The sequence below is a fragment of the Phoxinus phoxinus genome (assembly GCF_949152265.1).
Source record: "Phoxinus phoxinus genome assembly, chromosome: 16".
Classification (NCBI taxonomy): Eukaryota; Metazoa; Chordata; class Actinopteri; order Cypriniformes; family Leuciscidae; genus Phoxinus; species Phoxinus phoxinus.
The window spans coordinates 14,626,693-14,650,593 of record NC_136891.1 but is presented as its reverse complement, the minus strand read 5'-3'; the positions used below and the strand labels follow the sequence as shown (position 1 = coordinate 14,650,593).

Below are 23,901 nucleotides of genomic sequence, written 5' to 3'. Positions count from 1 at the left end.
ACGCTGAAGCTGGCATCGTTCGCCAGCAAGTGAAACGGTACGCAATGTAGAGCCCTGCACGGGCCAAAAACTCCAGCCCTAACCCGGCCCGTGGTGTTCAAGCCCTACCCGGCCCCAGCCCGACAACGGCGGCAATTTTTCAGCCCGAACCCGACCCGACCTGAGACCAACATCAATATCACTTTAAGCTCTCTCTGTCGCGCGCATCTCTCTGCTACACGCAAACACACACACAAGTCACACGCTACTAAGAGGTAAACTTTTGTAAATAATTTATATTTTTTTGTTTTTGTAAAAAAATTGTAAATAAACGGCCTAACTTCTTTGCTTTTAAGTAACTGAAGAACAATTTTCAAAACAATGTTCAAAAATGAGGAACTCTTCGCCAACTGTCTAATGTTAAATAATATTAATCAGAACTTTTATTAACTCCCCACGCTCCAACTTCTCCCTGATGCTCTGCATGGTCAACTGTCACCTGTTAATGCAAGTGAGTGATGCGTGCGTATATGCGTATTGCGTTTGTGTTGCTTAGGCGATGTATAATATTTATAATATAACCAATATAACAATATTTCATACACACTATGTGACATTTGCTCTGCACGTATATTATGGGTACAATGAAAAGAGAGAAGCTAAATAAGCCGAGTCCGACCCTAGCCCGATCTGTAAAAAAAAAAAAATGGCCCGAGCCCGGCCCGATTGGGCTTAGCGTGTCGGGTCCCGACGTAATGCACTAGTTTATGATCGAAACTAGAAAAATGCACTAGCAAGAGAGAAATCGCAGCTCATAAGCAAACTTAAGATGCTTGAGACATTACATGTCACATCGATGTCACGTGTCTTTGCGGGTTGTGTGTGAACGCACGCAGATTCCGGAAAATTACTGGCAGTGTGAATGAAGCAAAATCAAACAATTCCGGGACAAATCCCGGGTCACGTTATCCGTGTATTTTCCGGAATCTCGGCGTGAAAGGGGCTGTAGAGGCATGAGGGGGTGAGAGGAAGGATAAACACTTAAGCCACTCAAGCATAAGCCTTGTTTGGCTTATGCTACTCTGAACAATGCCTGAACTTTGTGTTTTGAGCACTTCTTGTGTTATTTTTGCCTCTTCACGATGACTCGCTTGCTGTAGTCCTCAGTTGTAAGTCGCTTTGGATAAAAGTGTCTGCTAAATGACTAAATGACTGTAAATGTAAACACTGAGAAAAATTTACAGCTGACATGAGGGGGGTGAGAGGAAATAGATGGAGAGAGAGGACAGAGAAATGGGGAACAGAGAAAGCTGGAATAAAGACCACCTCTCATGTAACCTTCTTCTATGCCCGTTTCTCTCGTATGTCTGACACATGTATAAAAATTAATAAATAAGAGATCTCTTGGCAAAGTAACTGGTGTAGCTTCCGTGATTCGACCATAACGGGTAAAAGCTTAATTTTCAAATCTATAAAGTAGGGCTGTCAAAAATAGCGCGTTAACGACGTTAATTAGTTGTTTGTCGTTAATTACGTCAATTTTTTTAACGCATTTCACGCATGCGCAGTGTGACAAATTATTCAAGTCAGGAAAGTGGTTGGGAGCTAGAGGCGAGATGGAGCAAGGTGAGCAAAGTGGGCCTATTGACGGATTCAAATATAAAAAGAATGATGATGGTACAGTTAACAAGTACAAGGTTATTTGCAAGATTTGTAACAAGGAGTTTCAATTTCACCGGAGCTGTTCAAGCTTGAGGTACCATGTCAACGCCAAACATGCGTTTGCTGGGCCGTCAGGTTCAGCGAGTGGTTTGTGCCAGACCACGCTGAATGTTCGCAGGCCATTAACAAAATCAACCTCCGATAATTTGACCAACACAATAGCAAAATGGATTGCAAAGGATTGTAGACCCATTAGCATTGTAGAAGACTCAGGTTTCCTTGATGGTTTGCAATTGGCGTCTCAAGACTCAACCTATAAGCCACCGTCAAGAGCCACAGTTAAGACGAAAATCCACGAGCTCTATGAAAACGAAAAAAGGAAAGAGGTCTTGGCTCAAGTAAATCATATCGCCCTGACAGGAGACCATTGGACATCAATGAGTAACAACAATTACCTTGGAGTAACTGCACATTTCATCAGTGACACGTGGGAACTGAAGTCTTTTGCGCTGACTATATTAAAAACGGAAGAGCGTCATTTTGCGGAGGCTTGTAAAGAGCAGTTCCTGTCTGTTGCACGTAAGTGGGACATCGAGGGCAAGACAACCATTGGGACTGACAGTGCACGCAACATGGTTGCCGCAATTCGACTTACACGCTATGAACACATGAACTGTGTCGCTCACATGGTGCAGAGAAGCGTCACAGTGAGTCTTGCTGACAGCGGCTTTGTAAATGCTTTGGCCAAGGCTTGCAAAGTTGTCGGTCATTTTAAGCACAGCCCAGCAAATACTGCGGAGCTTCAAGCACAAGTCAGCCTGGGAAAGAAGCAAGAGCCATTGATCCAGGATGTTCCAACACGTTGGAATTCGATGCTGGAAATGGTCAAGCGTGTGAGCAGAAATAAAGAGGCTGTCATCGCAGCCCTGGACAATCAGGAGCACAAACTCGTTTTGCCGACCGCAGCAGAGTGGGATAAACTGCAGAGGCTGGAGACACTTCTAGAGCCATGCAGGTAAATCAGTCTGTAACTTATCAAATAACATTGCTTTGATTATTTTCTGGAATTAATTAAACCAAGTCAAATATCAATAACATGTATGTATGCAGGGTGCGATTTGTGAAAAAAAACACGGATGTTTTGAAACATTTTTAATTCATAAAAATAAATCATGCAACATGAACTTTATCACTGCATTTGCAGGAATTGTAAAATCTTTTTTCTTATTAACTCTAGCCTAACGCAATATTTTTACTCAATAGCTTATCTTTCCCCACAATCTTTCCACAGAACTGTGATCATGCAATAACGTTAACTTTACATCGTGATGCTGAGCTACAGTGAAATGATAGAAAAGACAGATGCATTATCTGTGTTAGCAATTCGCATCATTCGCGTGAACTGGACGCGCGAATGAGGCTATAAGCCCCGCTAGGTATGTAACTGAGCTCCTGGGTGGAGAGGCCTATGTCTCCTGTTCTGTGGTACTACCTTCTCTCTGCCACTTGCGTCTCAAGATGGAAGCCTGTGATGAGGACCCTGCATATGTGGTGAGATTCAAGACCAAGTTCAAGGAGGATCTAGCATCCCGTCAAGAACAGCTCAACAATGCATGGCTCCAGATTGCTACAGTTTTGGATCCTCGTTACAAAGACTTGAAAAGCCTGCCCAAGACAGACAGGGAGGAGGTGTGGACCACACTTGAAGGGATGCTGCAACAAGAATCACCCAGAAGGTCTTCACAGACACATGATGATGGGCCACCCAGGAAGAAAATCAGCCTTCTGCAAATGGGCTCCGATTTAGAATCATAAGATGAAGATGTCCAACCTGCCATACAGAGGTACAGAGCAGAGCCCACCATTAAATTGGAGGACTGCCTCTTGAGGTGGTGGGCATCTCATTCAGGAGCCCATGAGAAGCTGGCCTCACTAGCTCACAAATATCTAGCCACTCCTGCAACCACTGTTCCCTGTGAACGACTTTTCTCAGTTGCAGGTCAAGATTGTGAACAAGAAAAGGTCAGCTTTACTTTCAGAAAATGTGAACAAGTTAGTTTGCCTCAGCAACTGGCTGAAATATGATGAAGCTCAGTAGATTTGAAAGGTGATGTTCAAACAAAAAGACCAGTTTCAGTGCAACATGTTATAGTAATTAGCAACTGGATTTTTGAGCAACTGGATTAAAGAATGGAGGAAAAGGTAAAATATTGTTCTTTGGTTTGATTTAAAAGTTTAATTGAAAATGTTTTTTCCCACATCTTCAAAACGCAACAGATGACTCAAATTGTGCAAAAATGTGGTAGGCCACTGTAATGATTTGACTACATTTATTGCTTTCTGTTCAATTGAATACTGTAAATTGTACATCCTGGTTAAGAGGAATGCCAAAGAGGAAGGGATGGGACATTACAAAGACAAATATTATGGTGTGAAGTATGTTTCAGCTTGATTTAAACCACCATTATTTGGCTGTGTTAATAAACAGACATAATATGAAAATTATGTATCTGTGTCCTGTTATTTATCTTTTGGTATGCATTTCAGAAAAAAAAATGGTTAGGATTCAGGTGTTATTGCAAATAGTGATTAATCCTGATTAATCCACTGAAAATTCTGATTAATTTGATTAAAATTTTTAATCATTTGACAGCCCTAATATAAAGATGAACATGTAAAAAAAAAAAAAAAAAAAAAAAAAAAGGCTTTTTTTTTTTTTTTTTTTACACGGCATGTCACAAACAAATGATAACTGCAAGGTACCTGGTAGGTATTTCATCATCTCCTCAAAGGTCTTCTTGGCTCTTCTCTGTTTGTCCTCAGGAGAGCGTTCCTCTGTGCTCTCACAGAAAATAGCATCTGCAGTATTGATAAACTGATCAGTTGAAGTACACAAATCTACCCATGATCAACAGCACAGCACAATAACTAACTGCTTCTGGAGGTACACCAACACTGCACATTCCTAATTCCCAATAAAACACACTTGATTAACCTTATCAGTTGTTTGTAGAGACTGCACTGCCTTCCACTTCAAATGTTTAAGCCCTTCCCTCACTAACTTGCGGAATGTATGTGTACTTATGTTGTGCAATCGCCCACTACAGGCAGAATGCAGTGCAATGGGTTCACACTTGCTAAATTCGATCGAATTTCAATCGGATATGCACAAAAATCAGATTTGGACTGACAGTCTGAACGCAGCCTAACTAACTCAGCCAGGCCTTTCCCATTTCTTCTTTTTTAAATATGAACTTAAGATACAAATGAGGCTGTGGCGACGACAGGGGAGATAAAGAGACCGGTGCGCCTCACAGGCGTCGTTCATCATTAATCACGCCACCGGTCTCGCACCGTTCTCTTACGTCCCTCAACCTCGTCCTGCTCGCCACAGAGGCGTTACAGGAAATTCAAAAACAATGCTTCAGAATAATGCTTCATGCTAGAGGGGAAATGCAAAGGGAAGTCAGAAAGTGGATGTTGAAAGTTAAGTGGACGCTGCCCTGAAATGCATGGGTCAGATAAGGTACTGATGGTGTGCCTCCAGGAACTAACTAACGCCATTCTGTCTGTCTGTTCGGGTAGAAGTTCTAGTTTAATGTTGTTCATGACACGTTTAGGCAATATTTGTTTTGTAGTTTTTAAATACAGGTATTACAGAATGCATTGAAAACTTGAAGAAATGCGTTTATAAAGGTGGACTTAAGCATACAAACCTCGCAACAGAGTGATGAGGGAGACGAGGCGATGCTCTTGCATGAGCTGGTCTAATTTAGTCTGTAAATAATGCCCTACGTACGCCTCTAGAGTCCTCTTCAAGAGAATACGACCTCCACTCAGAAAGTGATGCAGCCAATCAGGCATGCGAAACACCACACGACCTGTGGCAAAAAACAGCAGCATAAAATGATCCGTTAACAACTGCGACATACTGGTCATTACCAAAGAAAATGACTTTGACTCGTCCCTCAGTGCTTAAAGAATTAAAGGGGTCATGACATGGAAGTGTTATTATTATTTTAGTGTTTCTTGAGGTTCACTTATAATGTTAAAGTTTTTACACAAAAAAATATTTTCCACCCTCTTTCTGAAATGATCAGTTTTTTTTAGGGGAGGTTCCTTTAATGCTGAGATCCTTCTGAAGTCTGTACAGAGACAAGCTGTTTAAACGACGCCTCAAAGCGCAAGTTCTTTCACTCGTCTATTTGTCCTGTTGTCGACAGATTCAAGCATGTGGAGTATGTCAGAAACTGAACAATCATCTGTATACTGTATCCAGTGTAGACAGCAAAATCAGCAGTGAAGCGGCTGACAGATAGTGGGCGGGGCCTATAGTGTGATGATGTTTCACTATTCGCTGATGTCTTGCTCTGGAGGCAGTTATATGCAAATTTGTTTTCCTGTGTGACATCACAGATCCCGCAATATCCAAACAAGCTGTTTTTGGAGCTTCATTAAATAAATGCTTTGTTTGTAATGAGAAGGACGGTTTAAACTATGAAACTTGCAGGATGTTTTAATGGTACAAAGACCTCTTGTTTGTCAAAAGATCAAGGCAAACTTGATTTCTCATGTCATGACCCATTTAAAAAGTGTCACGTCTCATTTGGTTCCTACATATGTGATTAACCAATGCCATCTTGAGTCTGTTATTCACACAAAGCTATCATGCGACTTCAGGAGACTTGGAGAAAAGTCATATGGACTACTTTTAATGCACTTTCAAGATCCAAACATGTGCACTATGAACTGTTACTTTTGTGTTTTTTGTTTAAAAAAATTATAATATCGTAGTAACATCAAACAGGTGAATACATTTTCATTAGTTGTCGAACTACTAAAAGGATGTGTATACCTTCTGTATATACACTCACCTATGAACATCATATAGTCATATGAACCATCAACCTCCATCAGCTCCATGAAGTAGTTCTGGTTGTGTTTTCTCTCTACGCCTTCAGGCAGATTGGCATTGTTTCTGTACACCTCATTGAACAGCTAAAATGACGTGGGGAGAAGTTGTATTTATGATATTAAAGATACACAGACAATACAACAGTTTGATTTCTTTATTTACTCATTTTAAATGATTTGTGATCAGTAAATGGATGTCCAAGACTATTCCTTGTTTATTGAAGAATACAGTTTATATAGTGAATCTTTCAATGAAAGTGTACCAGTGACCTGTACAAAACAAGGTTTAGCCCAAATAATATTTCAACTTCACCTTCAGATATTTCAAAATGGTAATATTTCACTTTTTGGTAATAATTAAAAAATTTAAAAAAGTGAAAACATTTTGTTCTTATCAGTTACAAGGCTAGTACAAATATTATCAATGCTTAGAAAATCTAAGAATAACCATTTCAAATTTCATGAAGAATTTTACTGCAGTAATGTAAAGATTTAATTGAGACTTAAATTTGCCTTTCCTTGTTGTAAAGAAGCCTTTTTCAAACTTGGTACAAAACTCCAGTGACCGTCTATTAAAAGGACAGATAACTATGAAAAACTGGGCTTTTAAGCAGCTGGTCAGATTTTTTTAGAGTATACATGTGCTAAAATGGTTTTAAGTATATTTTTAGTGATAAAGCAGCCAGAAAAGTATTTTCGTTCATATCAAAATCTCAGTTGTAAAAGATTCTGATAAAATACATTATATAATATATTCTATTACATTACGGATATATTAAGGTATATCTGAATTCTGAGAATGTCATTTTTCTAAAAAGAAAGAAAAATAGTGCATTTATTGAAACTAAAAAATATATATTGAAATAAAAAATATATATTTTAGTTTTATTATAGTTTTTATATTTTTTATATTTTTAGGCTTCATGTTAATTTTTTTTTTGTATTAGTTTCTTTTTTAAATATTGCTATTTAGGTTTAATTTCTTTTTATTTAAGTTTTAGTTTTAGTTAGGTAGTTGTAGATTTATTTATTTGTCGTTAATCATTTTCGTGTTTCAAAAAACTTATTTCAATTTATTGCCATGGAAACATTTCTAATTTTCATTTAGTTTAACTTTTTCAACTAATATTAATATTTTCTTTTATTTCAGCTTAATTTCAATGAACAGTTTTAAAATCCAGATCATTTTAGTTTTACTTAACAACAATAACCCTGCTTCATACAGCGTCTTTTTCGACATTAAAAATACAATTTTCCACAGAAACTTTTTGTTCACAGATAAAACATTTTCCAGAAAATGATCCACATTTTCAATACGTAATAGAACTTAAGGAGGTATGGGGTTTTTTTTTTAGTAGCAAGCGTACCTTTTTATTATTTTCTGCAGTGGGGCTGAGGATGGTGAGCTCAGGCCTGCTGGGTTTGGGTTTAGGAGATTCACAGGAACTGAAGAAAGACTGGATAAATGGCTCCAGGTTTTGCCCTTTCTACAGAAATCAGCGAGAATAGACATCATGATGAAGTCATATGAAAACCAAGACTTTCATTTGGTCAAACAAGACAGTCCTGCCCCAATAAAGTAATACAAAGATAAAAATGAAATAAAAATTTGAATAATAAGCAAAGCCTGAAAGTGTTCATCTGGAAAAACAGAACATTTGGACGTAATGGCAGCACTCAATAGTACAGCTGCATTGAAAGAGTAATTTCACTCGGTAGCACTTTATTTTACAGTCCTGTTCCAAGGGATGAGTATCGTGAAGGTTTTAACGGTATTATTATCGTTCTTTTTGTTATATTTATTATTTAAAAAATAAAAGAAACACATTAAGAACATAATTAACATTGCTTTATATTCTGAAATGTAAAATCTTTTTGTAAATGCACCAGTGTGCAGACATGTTTTATATGCATAAGATTACTGTATATACAATAAGAACACAGAAACAAAGTACAAACAAATGGTCAAATAAATACAATAAATATACAATAAAAAAAGATACAAATTAAATACAGAGCTTTAATTTCAGGAAGGTCTTCTGGTAACACTTTATTTCAATAGTCCAACTAACTATAAGTAACTTTGCAGCTACATGTCAACAAACTGTCATTAGAGTATCAGTAGACTGTCTGCTTAATATTTGCTAACACTTTCTTTTGTTGGTTCCCCAAAAGACTGACAATTAGTAACTTTGCAACTACAAGTCAACTTATTCTCCTAACCCGAACCCTAACACCCCATAACCTACCAGTCTGTTACTTATAGTTAGTAGAATGTCTAAAGTGGACTATCAAAATAAAGTGTAACTGGTCTTCTAACATTACTGTTCAGGTAAGAATATGGCCTACACAATAAATCTAATAAGGTAATCAAATGTAAAATATCACTTAATAGTTTTCACTGTATAAATGTATATATTAATTCTTATTAAAGCTAAAGTTATGCATTCAAGAGCTGTCAGTCATTTTCTCTTTGACTTTTGTTGTTTGATTCACATTAATGGTACAATCGTCAGCAGGTTTATTCTATTTATTCTATTTTAGTGTTTATTTGGTCGTTTAGACGTCCACACGAAGCTAGTGATAAGTATAATTTGCTTGTAGTTGCTGTCAGTTTCGGAGCGCACACTCATAAACCACCTTGAAGTTGGAAACAGTGTCTCTAGCGCAGATTCTTGCACTTTTAATAGCTCTTTTTATTATCAAACATGTCCCGCCATTTAGCAACAGTTAAACCGGCATTTTACAGCTATCACCGATTGTGCGGATTCTGACGTTAAGTTTGGGTTTTAGGGAGGAACGAATGCACACCGCTGTGAAGGGAAGGAAGTTATGCTAGATGGAACACGGCTAGTTTTTAATAGTTTTACCTTAAATATCTTAGTTTTATAATCCTTGAAAGCCAAAATCAAAAATAAAATTAGATTAACATCATAGGCCTAAGCATAACCATACGCTTGAATGTTTATTTCTCTCTGTCATCGTCAGTTATTAAGCAGGGACTTTCATGTTGTGTGCGCTGTAGCTCGTCGTGAGAGAACCGTCTCTTCTGGATTGCGAATATCAAAAAGGCATCACAGACAAATGGTTTAATATTATTGCATAGCCTATAGAAATGTCTGGTAAGATAGAATTTACAAGATAACGTCTATATAGCAATAATAAATAGTATAGTATTTTCTTAATTTCTCTAGTACCGACAGCAAAACCGGTAACAACAGCTTATACCGCTATAAAGCCAAAACAATCTCTGTCACCTTAAATTATACGTTTATCTCTGTAAAGCTGCTTTGAAACTATCTACATTGTTAAAAGTGCTATATACCGGTAAATGAAGATGACTTGACTTGACCTGACTTATCGATACTGTAGCCTTTAATAATTTAGCCCCGGGGTTCTTTAATACAGAGTTTCGGTCCCCATCCCTACCTGTTCCCCATGTACATACATACTTACTTATAGCAATTACAATACCTGGGAAATAACAAGGTACTAACCTTGAACCTACCTCTAAACCTCAAATTAACCCTTACCTACCTTATATTTCTCAATTCTTACTTAGGTAAGTAAGAACAGGACAATGGTAACATAAAAGACAAGCTGGGCAACTTTCCTGAACAGGCAGGGATGTGTGTCATTTACTGTCATTTTAACACTGATTCATCACCCCACATTCAGAATTTCAGAAAGGCAACACCCGTAAAACTAACTTGTGCCAAATGTTATTAGCACCCAGCTAAACACGAACATCGAACCAGTAAGTCAACTGCACCACTGGCACACACTTCTGAGGAGGCTTTTGACACTGGCATGGAGGCTGAAGTTAGAGTTTACCATCCAGAACATCTCAATGTATCCCAATCGTAATTAGTTATTATTGAAGATAACTGGCATTGCATTTTTGAGCTAACTATTGGCAATATTTGAGAAAGGCCATATTTCCCACAGTAGCCTAAACAAAGCTGTTTACATGAACCCTAATAATACGATTGTAGTTGGACTTGTAGAACAGTCGGAACAAAAGTCACATGTAGCCATCTCAATCGAAATGAATTGGCCAAATCCGATTGAAATTCAATTTGGAATGTAAGGGGTGGTTCTTTAATCTGTTTTTAAACATTTTTTAATCTGTTCGATAGGACATGTAAACCCTGGATCGCATTGAAAACTGAAACTGGAAAGTTCTGTGCATGTGCAATGGTGTACAGTAGAGTCGGTGTAATGAGATATGACCCACAGAACGAGCTGTTGTTGATGTTGAATATAGATATAAATATAAATGACTGTCGTGTCAATCTAAAATTCTTCCACTAATGGTCTGTGAAGTGGTGAAGGACAACGTTGTCCCACAGGTTCTAGCATCAGGCTCTCATCCACAGCGGCCTTGTTTTGGCCACGGGAAGATGCATTTTACTGCTTGATAAATATATGCAGCACAGCAAAAAGCTTGATGTGCTCGTCGTCTCATAATTAGATAAATATTAAGTCTGCTTTTTAAAAAAGAAAAGCTTCTGTTGCTCTGAAGCTTGTGATATTAAAGCACACACATCACCCGATCACTTTATTTAGCGTTCATGTAAACACTACGTTCGGATTCATCAATCGGAATGATTTCCTTGCGTTTGAAACAAAAAGTGTCCATTTAAAAGGTAACTAATGACTATTTGGTAATAACATGACCCAAATACGAAGTGAGGTCAGCCAAAAAGTTGTTTCAGATGTTTTCTATTCTCTGTGCACCAGATCTGCTCTGTCAGCATGGCAGATGTGCACGCAAACAAAGGCTGCTAAAGACCAGCTGGACACCACACATTTGGAGTAATGTGAAATGATGAACTGTTCATAAGAAGACTAGGAATTTGTTTTGATTTCATTGTGCTTTACAGTGAAAAATCATACAGAATATAAAATCCAAATTCTTACCTCTTTCATTAGTTTTCCTGGCACAGACTTAAATATCTTCCCTGCAGATAAAAACAAAACAAAAATCAAGTGAATTAATTGAATTCAGAGTCCATTTTTCCCATGTTTTATAGACATTTCAGTGTGTATTACACTTTGGGACTCCCTCCTTAATTCCTAACAGATGCTGTCAATTTGTGTCCGACTGGATAAGGAAAGCGTGTGGGATTGAAGTTAAAGTAATTGAGCCGAGTTTCTCACGGACAGGAATAAAAGAACCAACAATCACTCCAGCCATCTGTGTGTTATATATCACTGTCAAGCACTGCAAAAAACTCCTCTTACGCAGTGTGTTTGGCTAGCCCTCAATGCACAGCTGCTGAAAGCACAACAGATGTTTCACGTTCTTAAATATTAATTACATATTAGGGCTGCAACAGTTTGGTCTGTACCGTAGTTTTAAGGCCACGACCCGGAATGATTTTGGTATCATTCTAAATGACTTTAAGCAAAGCCTAATGAAACAGGAATAGGAGGTCTGCTCTGAGATAAACATACAAGCTTCAGTCTTCCAGAATATCACAGTGCCCGAGGATGATGAAACCGTAGATTGTGTCAGACTGCAGCTCTCACAGGGACACAAGCTTATTTCAGGCTTCTCAAGAAAGTCAGTTTTGTTATAACCTTTAGTACACTGAAAACCCTTTGTTGCAGCATTTTCGCAATATTTACCCAATAGGGATGTATGTAGCCGAAGCCGAATACCTAATTCGGAAAGGCTCGGATAATGCTCTGAAAAGGAAATAAATGAATACATTTTTATATTTATTGCACATTCGTTTGTAGGAGTTTCCCTTTCAGACTCAAAATTTATGAGAAGAGAGTCAAAAATAACTACCGGTAATTATAAATATCAATTGGGTTTAAAATAAAACAAGTGCAAAGTGCCAGGTGACAGATAAATTGTCAAAAAATGTATGGGGTCTTCTTATTTTTCAAGATATTCAAGGACAAAACAAAGCTACAAATTAACAAACAGATTTTGTGGACCGTAATCTGCTAGTGTATGTGAAACTTTCTCTCTTTCCGCTGAGAAACAGCCACACAGTTGTTGTCTCAAACACTGTTTAACTCATGTTGTCTAAATGATTCATGGGCTTCCTGAAAATCCTCCAAACACATTCTTTTCTCCCACGACTGACTGTTATCTAGGAAGTCTATGACCCAACTTCACCAGCCTGGGCCACTTTCAATGCAAAGCCATTTTTGTGCATGATTGTTGGTGCCAGAAGTCCGGAGCACCAGAGGATGATTAGGACTCAAAGGAACCCCATCACTGGCATAACGTTATGGCCAAGATTCTGACACCGCCTGCAAATAACCAGTTGGCCAATTACGCTTACCCTGAAATAATGCACAATTTTGGGTAAGCTGATCTAGTTGGCTCTGTTGCTGCTTTAATATCTCCGTTAACTCAACCAATTCTAGAGGCATAACACTAGGAATGACAATGCAGAACGACTGCAGTCTACTTACCGATATTGCCTCAAATTCCCAATAGGAACATTTAACAAGTTGCACCCAGATTTATTACATACAAATCGCTTAAGCTCCCAACGAAGAGGACAATTACAAACATTCTCCACGAAATGATCACACAGAAGTGTGTCTGCATTGTGTAATTAGGGGCATTTATTTTTAACTTTCTCCATTAAACCAAGTAATGCATGCACAAACTCCTGCACTTTCAGATTTTTTTTTTTTTTGCAAAAATTGTACATTTAGGGGTACAACAGTTCCCTTAAAGGAACAACTTTATACCTTATCTACTACTAACGACAACCTTTGGTATTTATTTTGATACGGTAGCTAAAGTAACAAGAAATAGAGCTTTAACAAGTTCAGACATTTCCCAAAAGCAGCAATGACTTTATGAATTTCTTTACAAGACTGATACTATTTTTAAAACAATGCAACCGTCAGCTACAGCATTGCATCAGATAGTGCAGTGTAAATCCCCTGAGGAACAATTCCAATCATATTTGCTATGGGATAGGAAGAATACTATATCCCAAAACAAATTCTGTTTGAATTAAGATTATTTTTCTTACTCCATTGGAAGATGATTTTACTTGTTTTATTCTGTTTTTCAGAAAACAAGAAAAAAGATTTTGTTGCCATTTTACTTATCTATGTAAATGCATCTTGATTTAATAATTTTTTGATATTTAGACTGGAAACAAGACAAAAAAAAAATTAAGAAAAGCATTTTTATTTTTCATTTTTTGTTGTTGCAGTGTATAATTTTGCAATGAAAAAATGTGCAATGACCTTCCTGTTGTTTTCTAAAGAAGAACGCTTCCAATAATGGTATGCATGACTGAAAACATAATGTTCTTGCAAGATAGTCATTATTACAGGATCCTCTCTTTCATCCGGAGAACGACATGTAAATGTCCCACCTAGTTTCCTCCCCTAAATGGTAAAAGTCTAGGGGCCTCATTAATCAACAGTGTGTACACACAGATGTGTGCGTAATGAGTGTGTAAGAACAGTTTCACACAAAGTGTAGCACCTACCACCTTGAACTTGCACGTAGGAATGTGTGTAAATATAAGCACAACTGAGCTGCCGTGTGTTTCCTGTGTCTTTTAATTGCAAATACTCAATTATAATGTCACAGTTCAAGCTAGACATTTGCATAATTGGTGTGAAAAGCTTTAAAAGACAGCTGGGAAGTCATTTGAAATGTAGCTATAGCGTCATGGCTGATCTCACTTTGCTGAAAGATTTGGCAAACCAGGCGCTGCGCAGAGAACGTGTTTTTTGTCCTACTCCAGTAGCAGATACTTCCCATTTGTATGTTGTGACCTTTTTTTTTTTTGGGCAGCGGTTTTAATGTCAAACCCTTTTTTATTTCTGGCGGTGTTTTTTCCTCTGACCCAACATAATTAACAGCAGACGTTATTTTCTGCCATGTACAATTTTTTCTTTTGTTTATGCCTGAAGTGACTGGCTCAAATAACACTGTGGTTTTCTTCCACTTGGCTCACCAGCACTTCAATTTCTGTTTTCTGAGAGGTTTCTCTTTTCCGCCCTCTTTGCCATGACTTTGTTGAATGCATTCTCGTGATTTATAAAGGAAGGTGTTGTGACTGTATATGGTTCATTGCAGGCGTTTCTGAATGCAAATGACCATAAAGTGAACGAGCATGGTGCTTAAGAAAATGTGGGATTTATCAGCAATGATTTATTACTGGTGTGCGTAAGAACCACGTGCACACGTTTGATAAACTTGGATTTATTTGTACTTAGACACATTCTAAATTTCATTCTTAGGTCTAAATATAGAACCTTTTCTACGCACTGTTGATAAATGAAGCCCCTGGGGCCTGATGTATAAATGTTGCGTACGCCTGATGCATTGAAATGTGCGTACGCAATTTTACACGCACATAGGATTATAAAAAAAAACTAGGCATAAATATGTGCGCACCGTACGGACACTCTAGACCATGCAACACACTCTTTTACTGGAGTGAGCGAGGTAAACGGAATGATTTAAACTGCTTTACATCTGATATACACATTTAGATTGAGGGTGCTTTCACACTGGCAGTTTAGTTCAGAAGAGGGCACGGTTCGCATGAAAAATCGCTAATGTGAACGCTGTCATGTGGACCCGGGTGCGCACTGGGGGTACCGAACCCGAGACTACCGAGGAGGTGGTCTGAGTTCGGTTGCGCACTTGTTCAGGAAGTTAAGTGACCTGCGCATGCGTTTTAGCTGATTATTATGTATTTAGTTAAATAAAACGCATGTAAGGGATGATAGTGTTGATAGTTTACCTTGGATAAGACGAGCGAGGGTGAGCCTGCAGTGTATTCGCGCATAACGCGTGGAATCAGGGCAACAAATTTGGAAATCCACTATCTCCTCAAAAGAGTCCGCTTGCAGGCAGCAGAAGGTGTTGTGTTGTTCACTCAGCTGCGCATTATATGCACCGAATTAATAAAAAACACAATATATTGGCTGCGGGGGGCACCGGGAACAAACAAACAGCCACAGGAAAGCACTTTTTTTCTTTTTTTTTACTGTGTTCTAAATAGCAGAACTCGTGTTCTGAGAAAAGTGGGCAGAGAAGATTGGGCAAATGGCTTTCTGTGTCCTTGCGTTTTTTATCTCTTCTTCAGGAATGTAGATTTCTTGTTTTATTGCATGCTGTCTGTTCCAGAGTTACTGAGCTCAGAGTAATTAGGCTAACATACGCACACAAACACAAACACACACACACACATACAAACACACACACACACATTTGTTTTGCTATACTTGTGAGGACATTCCATAGGCATAATGGTTTTTATACTGTACAAACTGTATTCTATCCCCTTACACTGCCCCTATCCCTAAACCTACCCATCACAGGAAACATTCTGCATTTTTACATTTTTAATAAAACATTGCTTTTTTTATGTTTTTTAAGCTATTTGAATTATGAGGACTCAGGAAATGTCCTCATAAACCACGTTTAAGTTGTAATACCAGTGTGATACACATTATACAGATATGTGTCCTCATAAATCACATAAACAAGAGCACACACACACACACAAACACACCATCTCCTGGGACTTTCACACATGATAGTTTAAAGAGTTTACTCAGAACAACACGCAGTGAGCAGCAGTTCTGTGGTCGGAAATTCCTTGTAGATTAGAGAGGTCTCTGGATATTGGCCACACTAGCGCAAGCAGACCACAAGGCTCAACTCAGATAAACACTCTGTGTAACTGTGGTGACCAGAGTAAGTCGTTACGTTGATGTACGTTTGTTACATCCTAGGATTTGTATACAAGTGGAAGTGTTTTTTTCTCTGCTTCCTTTGGGTATGTTTCCACGACAACGATACGCTTAAAACAGAGAGGTTTTTCCTTTGAGTTTTCCGTGTACAGACAACACCATCGTCATAACGATCCTCATTCACACGGATCTGCAAAAAACGACTAAAAACACTGTATTCTGCTGCCAGGCCATTAGATGGCGATGAAACACTACCGACTGAACACGTAATACGCATGTGCATGCGTAACCACCACTTCCCAGCTTGTTACTCACAAATGCCAGATCCATCGTGAACAAGTTAGATGAACTGAATTTGTGGATTTCTTCGGACAAACTCATCAGGGACTGCTGCATTCTGGTGATAACGGAGACCTGGTTGCACTCATTAATCCCGGATGCACCTATGGAGCTAACAAGTCGCACACTATTTCGCTGGGACAGAAATGCAGACTCCAGTAAGATGAGAGGAGGGGGTTTATGCCTTTATGTACACAATAGTTGGTGCACTAACACACAAACCATTGACACATACTGTTCCCCTGATTTGGAGTACTTGACGATTAAATGCAGGCCGTTTTATCTCCCGCGGGAGTTCCCTGTGGTGATGGTCACTGCCGTTTACATACCACCAGATGCTAATGCTAACTCTGTTTTAGGCATTCTGTATGGCTCTATTAGTGCACAACAGGACAAATACCCTGATTCTGCCCCCATAATAACTGTGGATTTTAACCATGTAGATCTAGTGAACAAACTCCATCGCACACCTGCAGGTGATAGGTGCGTCAGATAATAGGACCAAACAAGTTAGTCGTTTTAGCAGATAAGGAACTCCCGCACACTATCGTTACCTGCAATTTAAAAATAATGTTTATTAACACACAACGTTTCGGTCACACGACCTTCATCAGGAGTGACTCCCCTGAGTCCCCTGCTCTACTCTCTTTACACATACGACTGTACCACAATCCATTCTACCAACACCATAATTAAGTATGCGGACGACACAACCGTGGTTGGTCTCATCTCAGGGGGGATGAGTCAGCCTATCGGGAGGAGGTCCGAAGACTGGTTGAGTGGTGCAAGGACAATAACCTCATCTTAAAGACATCCAAGACAAAGGAATTAATCATTGACTTCCGTAGGAAAAAGGCAGACATGGAACCACTCCACATTAATGGGGAATGTGTAGAAAGGGTTCCTGTCTTCAAGTTCCTAGGCACACACATCACAGAGGACTTTTTATGGAGCACTAATACCCACCACATGGTCAAGAAGGCCCAGCAGCGACTCCACTTCTTAAGAATCCTCTGAAAAAACCATCTGGAGGAGAAGCTGCTGGTGTCCTTCTACCGCTGCTCCATTGAAAGCGTGCTGGCCTACTGTATATCTACGTGGTATGCCAGCTGCTCAGCAGCAGATAGGAGGGCCCTCCAGAAGGTCATTAACCCTCGGGGGTCGGCAAAAGCGCGGGCGCGTTTTGCTCGTTTTTTTTTACATAGCAGCAAAATAGACCTAAAATACTCTGTCAGTTTTGGTCATACAGACTTAAGAAATATGAAAAAATAAGCTGTTAAATGTCTACTTTTTTATGTGTCCACTTACAATCGAAATAAAACATTGTGCTTTTGTAGATTATTTTCTGTAGTTAGTAAATGTTTTGTTTACTTGTGTTAATAGATTTATTTTAATTTTGCATCAACAATGGTGTTTTGTCCAAGTCAGTAGAAGGGAGTGCTTCCTCATTTCCAAACCATTTTCTATTAATCCTTCTGATCTCGAGATATAATAGATCTCATATTGCACAACATGTGGAAACTTGTGGCAGTTATGCTACAACAGTAGACCATGTCAGGTTCACTTCTGTCAGCCAAGAACAGAAAGTTGAGGCAGCAGTGTGCACAGGTTTGCCAAAAATGGAAACACTGGAAAAACAGCCTGGTCTGATGAATCTCAGAACTTGGCAGCAAACGCATTAATCCATGAACTGTACCTGCAGTGTGTGACCAGTCCAGGCTGGTAGTGGTGTTTAAAATTAAATAGAAATCTTTTTTATATATATATATAAGCAGCTGGCCTAATAAAACAGCATACGAGGGTGCAGATGTTCCGCAAAGCTCAAAATGATGATTTGGAAATGATTGTAGATTTTAGAAGGAAGACTGTTCAACACCTCTCCCTCTCCATCAATGACCAGGTTGTCGAGAGGGTCTCGTACTTCCGTTTCTTGGGCACCACCATTCACCAGTCACTCTCATGGGACCTGAACATCAGTCTCATCGTAAACAAAGCCCATCAGAGACTTTATTTCCTCTGTCAGTTACGGAAATTCGGGGTCAGCCAAAAATGCATGACTCACTTCTACCGAGCCGCCATAGAAGGCGTGCTAACTTTCTGTATCCTGTCCTGGTACGGTAATGCAACCAGTCAAGGCAAGCTACAGCTTGAGAAAGTAGTGAGCAGAGCATCTAAGATCATTGGCTGTAGTATGCCCTCTATAGCTTCACTTTTCAACACTAGAATCATTAAGAAGGCAAGAAACATCACCACTGACTCCTCCCACCCAGCAAATCATTTATTTAACATTTTGCCATCAGGCAAGAGGTATAGAAGCATTACCAGCAGAACATCATGCTTCAGAGACAGTACCTATCCTCAGGCCATACGTCACCTAAACATGGTCTGAGGCTAGGATACTGAACGCTTTCTTTTATCCAAGCACCCTTCATCAGATCATTCGGCTATTTCATCTCATGTGCAATATGAGGCTTTTATGTCTGTGTATTTGTTGTTGTTGTGAAATATGTGTGGAATGCGCTGTAATGTCAGTGTATTATGTCAATTAAGCTGTATGTGAGCATTGATCCAAAACAAATTCCTATCAACTTTGTTGAAATGGCTAATAAAAATAAACTAAACTAAACTAAAATAGCGAACATTTTGGTCGCACATGTTTCCGAAATTGAATCTGTGCATCCTCAGAATATATTTGGTAGTATCTGTGCGAGTGCAAATAATAATTGAGGTGCGTCCTGTTTTAATTTCTCTACAAAACGTTTGCTAATTACTGCACAGTATTTGCCTGCTGTGAGCTGATACAGTGACCGGTCCACCATTTTATCACAGAACCAATTAAACTTCATCTTTACGTTCTTAACTTTAAAGCAGCTTTTAGATTGGTTAATATTAGCCATCAATCACTACCTGTAACGTGACAGGGAGCTAACTAGTGTGCAAAATGTAAAGAGCTGAAGAGTCGAGAGAAGATGAAAAGAACACAGAGATTTATTTTGTAAGCTGTACATCCACCATCCATCCAATGCACTGCGTTCTCTGTAAAGCCTTTCCTCCCACCACCCACCTGAACCTCTGATTTTCTCAGATTTAGATATCCGCACCCAACTGCCGCATTACAATTATTCTAATTCTCAGTGTTACGTGTGATGATATGGTATGATATGGTGATGATATATTACACTGAAGTAGGCTTCTTTTAAATCAACATTTATTTAAAGTAAAAGTTCTTGTTTGACAAAATTACATTTCCTTAATAGCCTAAACACCGGCTTCAGCCCCTTCCAACTTAAATTGTCACTGCAACTTCCCGAACACACACATTAAATACGTTCAGCCCAAGAAAAGGCTGGATATGGGCTTTATTTGTTTGTCATATAGACCTGTACAGCGCTTAACAGCCGTTAGATATCACATACCCAGTACTTGATTCATCCTGGTTAGCTACTTCACTAAAACCCTCCCACACGGTAAATTTCTTTCTTTCTTTCTTTCCTTCCTTTCATTTTGTTTTTAATTCTCCTTTTTTATTATTCTCTTGGATCTGCTTTGCCTCCATTGCTACTTAAACAAGTGGAGCCCGCAACTGCGTGGCTTAATGAGAGTCTGCAAATTAGTGCCCGACGAAAAAAACATTAATATTTCCAACATAATGTTGGAAAACACTTTTATCAGAATATTTTCTGTTAAAGGAATAGTTCAATTAAAAAATTTAAATGTCATTATTTACTGACCCGTTGTTTCAAACCTGTATGATTTTCTTTCTTCTGCTGAACACAAAGGAAGATATTTTGAAGAATGTCGGTAACCAGACAGTTGATGGACCCCATTGACTTCCATAGTAGGAAAAACAATACTATGGAAGTCAATGGGGCCCATTAACTGTTTGGTTAACAACTTGAGGGTGAGTAAATGATGACTGAATTTTTATTTTTAAGTTAACTATTACTTTAAGATTGTGTATATTTTCAGTTAAGGATGTTAAGTTATTAAGCAATTTCTCATGTATAGTTTTTTTTCTTTACGTTTTATATAATGACCACTAGAGTTGTAGTGTAGTCAAGCAGATTATGTGGATATGGTTAAGGGAGGTTCAACATACCTAGGTTGACATCTAGCGCTTTATCATTGAACTGCGTCTCAATGCTGTGGGGTGAAAGGAAATCTGCCAACAGCTGGCTGTTACTCAGTTCAGGGTGATGCAGCAGTTTCTTGAGAAAACACAGAGAAAAAAATATTAAATTACATTACATCAAATTAACACACTTGAGGGCTTTTCACACTTGAAATAGTTAACCCTGGGTCATTATAAATCCTGAGTAAATGGAATCCTGGTTTATCTTGCTTCACGCTTTACATTGCTCATAATTTACCAGGGTTAACGATCAATCCAGGGTATTCATAAATTTCACACCGTACATTCCTAAATCCTAGGGTAACGTCCTTATTTGCATATTCGAGGTGTGAGTGTCATTGATTGGACGATCTGTTTACATAAGGGCCCTACAGTTGGTACTCAACCAGAATAATACTTTTACCGCCGCCGTTCCCGCGGCTGTAAAATTGCGTGTGTGTATTTGCTGCCTTTGACCGCTAAGAGGCGCTACAATCGCAGACTTTGAAAAGTGTCAGTTTATTCTCTCTATTGCGTAATCTGCCGCCGCGCTGCGGCTCATTAAGAGTGATTTAAATGTGGTAGCAGATCAATTCAAGTGAAACGTAGTTAAACGAATTCATATAATCACAATACTGAAATTAAATTTAATAAATAATGAAAACATTTCAACACAAAACATTGCAATAGAAAAATATTAGGCTACATCAATGAGGCTTTCCAAGAGCATAAGAACTGTTTTTACAATTTAATTCAGGGCATAGACTAGACATTTAGCATAGACTACATTTAATTATAGCGAGATTTTCACCCTTGTCCGTTCCTCATTGGCAAGCACTCACATGATAGCTAAACATGTTTGAGAAGATCCTCTGCACCTCTCGGTTTCATACGGATTACCTAATCAGATAACATTTATTAAATATTTAGACATTTAAAGGCTTTAGACATAGCCGATTTCTTATCGTGACTGAGCGGAGAAAAATGGCTTTCGGTTCATTTTTGTGACGCGCAGTTCCCCGAGACAGAGACGACAGATAAACTTTTGTCGTTAGCCTAATATAAATAAAAGTTTACAGTTTTGAACGATGTAGGCTACTCTACTTTAATCAGTATGACTAAAAAAAGTACGGAGTAACCTATTAGGGCCTAAGTTATTTTAGCTGTTATGAGAAAAATAAATCCAAATGAACGCGCCGCCGCGTCTGTCGAACACTAATTCAACATGCCAGAATAAAACCCGACTTTAGAACAATGGATAGCGCCACTCGGCGTGGTGTGCCAACATACTTAATTATAAACTTCAATATTTCATTCAAAATAATCTCAAAACGCTTTGTGACATTTTGAAAAGCCGTGCATGCATTAAGGCCACTGGAACCATGAACGTAACTGAAACTGGTTCTGATTTTATTGTTTGTCGTTTAAACGTGCCTGTTGCATATCTTTATTTTATATATTTTATATGGTCTATTGGTGAAGTAATTTATAGCATTGATTATTGTGGAGGGGGGATTCAAATAATTCAGCAGAAGCAGGGATGTTTAGACCAGAAGGAAATCCCCGTCCCCCTGGCAAATTGCACCTTGCTTAAAACCGTGTTTTTACAAACTCTTTATATAGGCTATAGGGAACCCCCCCAAAAAAGGCTATCCTATATAAAAAATGTTTTGTTTGTTTGTTTATTTGTCTGCATTAATAATAGGCTATGACATGCATTAAATCGGCCATGAATTTACTCACTGAGGAATGCCCGGTTTCTCCAGTGTGTGTTCTTCATTCGTCTCATTCCTCAATAGAATAGTGAAAAAATAATCAGCTTCATTGCACCTAATTTATTTTTGTTTGTTATTTTTGTTTTTTATTATTTTATTTTTATCACGCTGCTCCCAACGGGCAATTACGCAAGCAACAACAAGGCATCCAAATAGAGGCAAAAGCATAACGGTCACAGTCAAAAAATGAACCACGGCATATCCTAATCGAGACGGAGGCTGGGACTAACAATATCAAAGAGCAACACTGTTAATGCAAAGCTGGGTAGGTCTCTATTCACTTCTATAATCGTTATTACAAAGCAAACGGACTACGCGAGTATAAAGTTGTATTTATTAGCAGCGTGTGCTAGCGTATCAACAATTAGGGTAGAGAACCGAAATCATAACCTAAAACAGCATAAAACTGTCTAACTAGTATAACTTCACAGTAAGGTTAAAAGCTAAATTACTGCCGCGGCAGTAATAGGCATTCTGGTTGACTACCTACTGTAGCATTGTGCATCCTCACATTTTTTACTGAATGGATCTAGCATACGATCTTGCATAAGTAAACATAATAACAAAATTGTCTCTTCTTCATTCCAATTTTTATACAACATGCTGTGTTTCTGTGACTGTACAAATCACATGAATATGAGGCACACGATTGGTTGTCTTTTGCTAGCATCTAGCCTTAACATTCTCACCCTGCATAGATTCACACTTCACACGTTTGGCATGGCAATGCAGGTTTAACACAGTAAAAGTCATATACCTGGGAAAAAAAGCAGTACTAACCCGGGGTTAAAAGCGTGTTTTAGCAAGACGATAACCCGGGGTTAAACGCAGTGTGAAAAGCTCTTTGGAAAATTATTGTGTCTATCTCTGTGTAAATATTGTTCACATATTCCCCCAGTTCACATATTCCCCCAGTTTCACAGACAAAGCTTAAAGGGTTAGTTCGCCCATTTATGACATGAGGTTGTATGCAATCCTTACCAGCACTATAGTGCATACACACGGACCCACTCTGTTGTCACCTCCCTGGTCAGAGTTCTGGCCGCTGGAAGTTTTTCAAGAAAGTAGTCCTGGTTAGTTTCCGGGGCCACAAAACTGTGCGTTTTTACGTGAAAAAATGATTTGCGTTTCAAAGCTTGATTAATGTACATCACAAAAAACACGGCGGGCAAAATTCATACCTCAGTTTTAATCGGCACTATTTTCTTTCCATTTCTATCAATCCGCGCTGCTGTCAACGTCAACAGTGCGCACGTTCCGATCAGCTGTTCCATAGTGTTTACACAATCGAATGACAACGACGTAAAAAGTATAAAATGAACAATGGTGCGAACTTGTAAATTCCCAGGTTGTGACCACAAGAATGTGCCGGGATCACCGTTCACATTCCATCGTTTTCCTGTTTCGGATATAGCT

At 38.6% G+C, this 23,901-nt stretch overlaps 1 protein-coding gene across 4 annotated transcripts in view; it reads right to left on the bottom strand.

Moving 5' to 3' along the window:
- The window catches only part of snx14 (sorting nexin 14), a 57,389-nt gene that overhangs the window by 4,613 nt on the left and 28,875 nt on the right, over positions 1–23,901 (bottom strand). For all 4 annotated transcript variants that reach the window (XM_079639082.1, XM_079639083.1, XM_079639080.1 and 1 more), the window contains 6 exons: positions 20,699–20,807; positions 11,479–11,519; positions 7,923–8,042; positions 6,516–6,639; positions 5,358–5,522; positions 4,405–4,500 (listed from right to left, as the gene is read on the bottom strand). In XM_079639082.1, the coding sequence (XP_079495208.1) occupies positions 4,405–4,500; positions 5,358–5,522; positions 6,516–6,639; positions 7,923–8,042; positions 11,479–11,519; positions 20,699–20,807 (655 nt within the window). The remainder of the gene's footprint in view (positions 1–4,404; positions 4,501–5,357; positions 5,523–6,515; positions 6,640–7,922; positions 8,043–11,478; positions 11,520–20,698; positions 20,808–23,901) is intronic.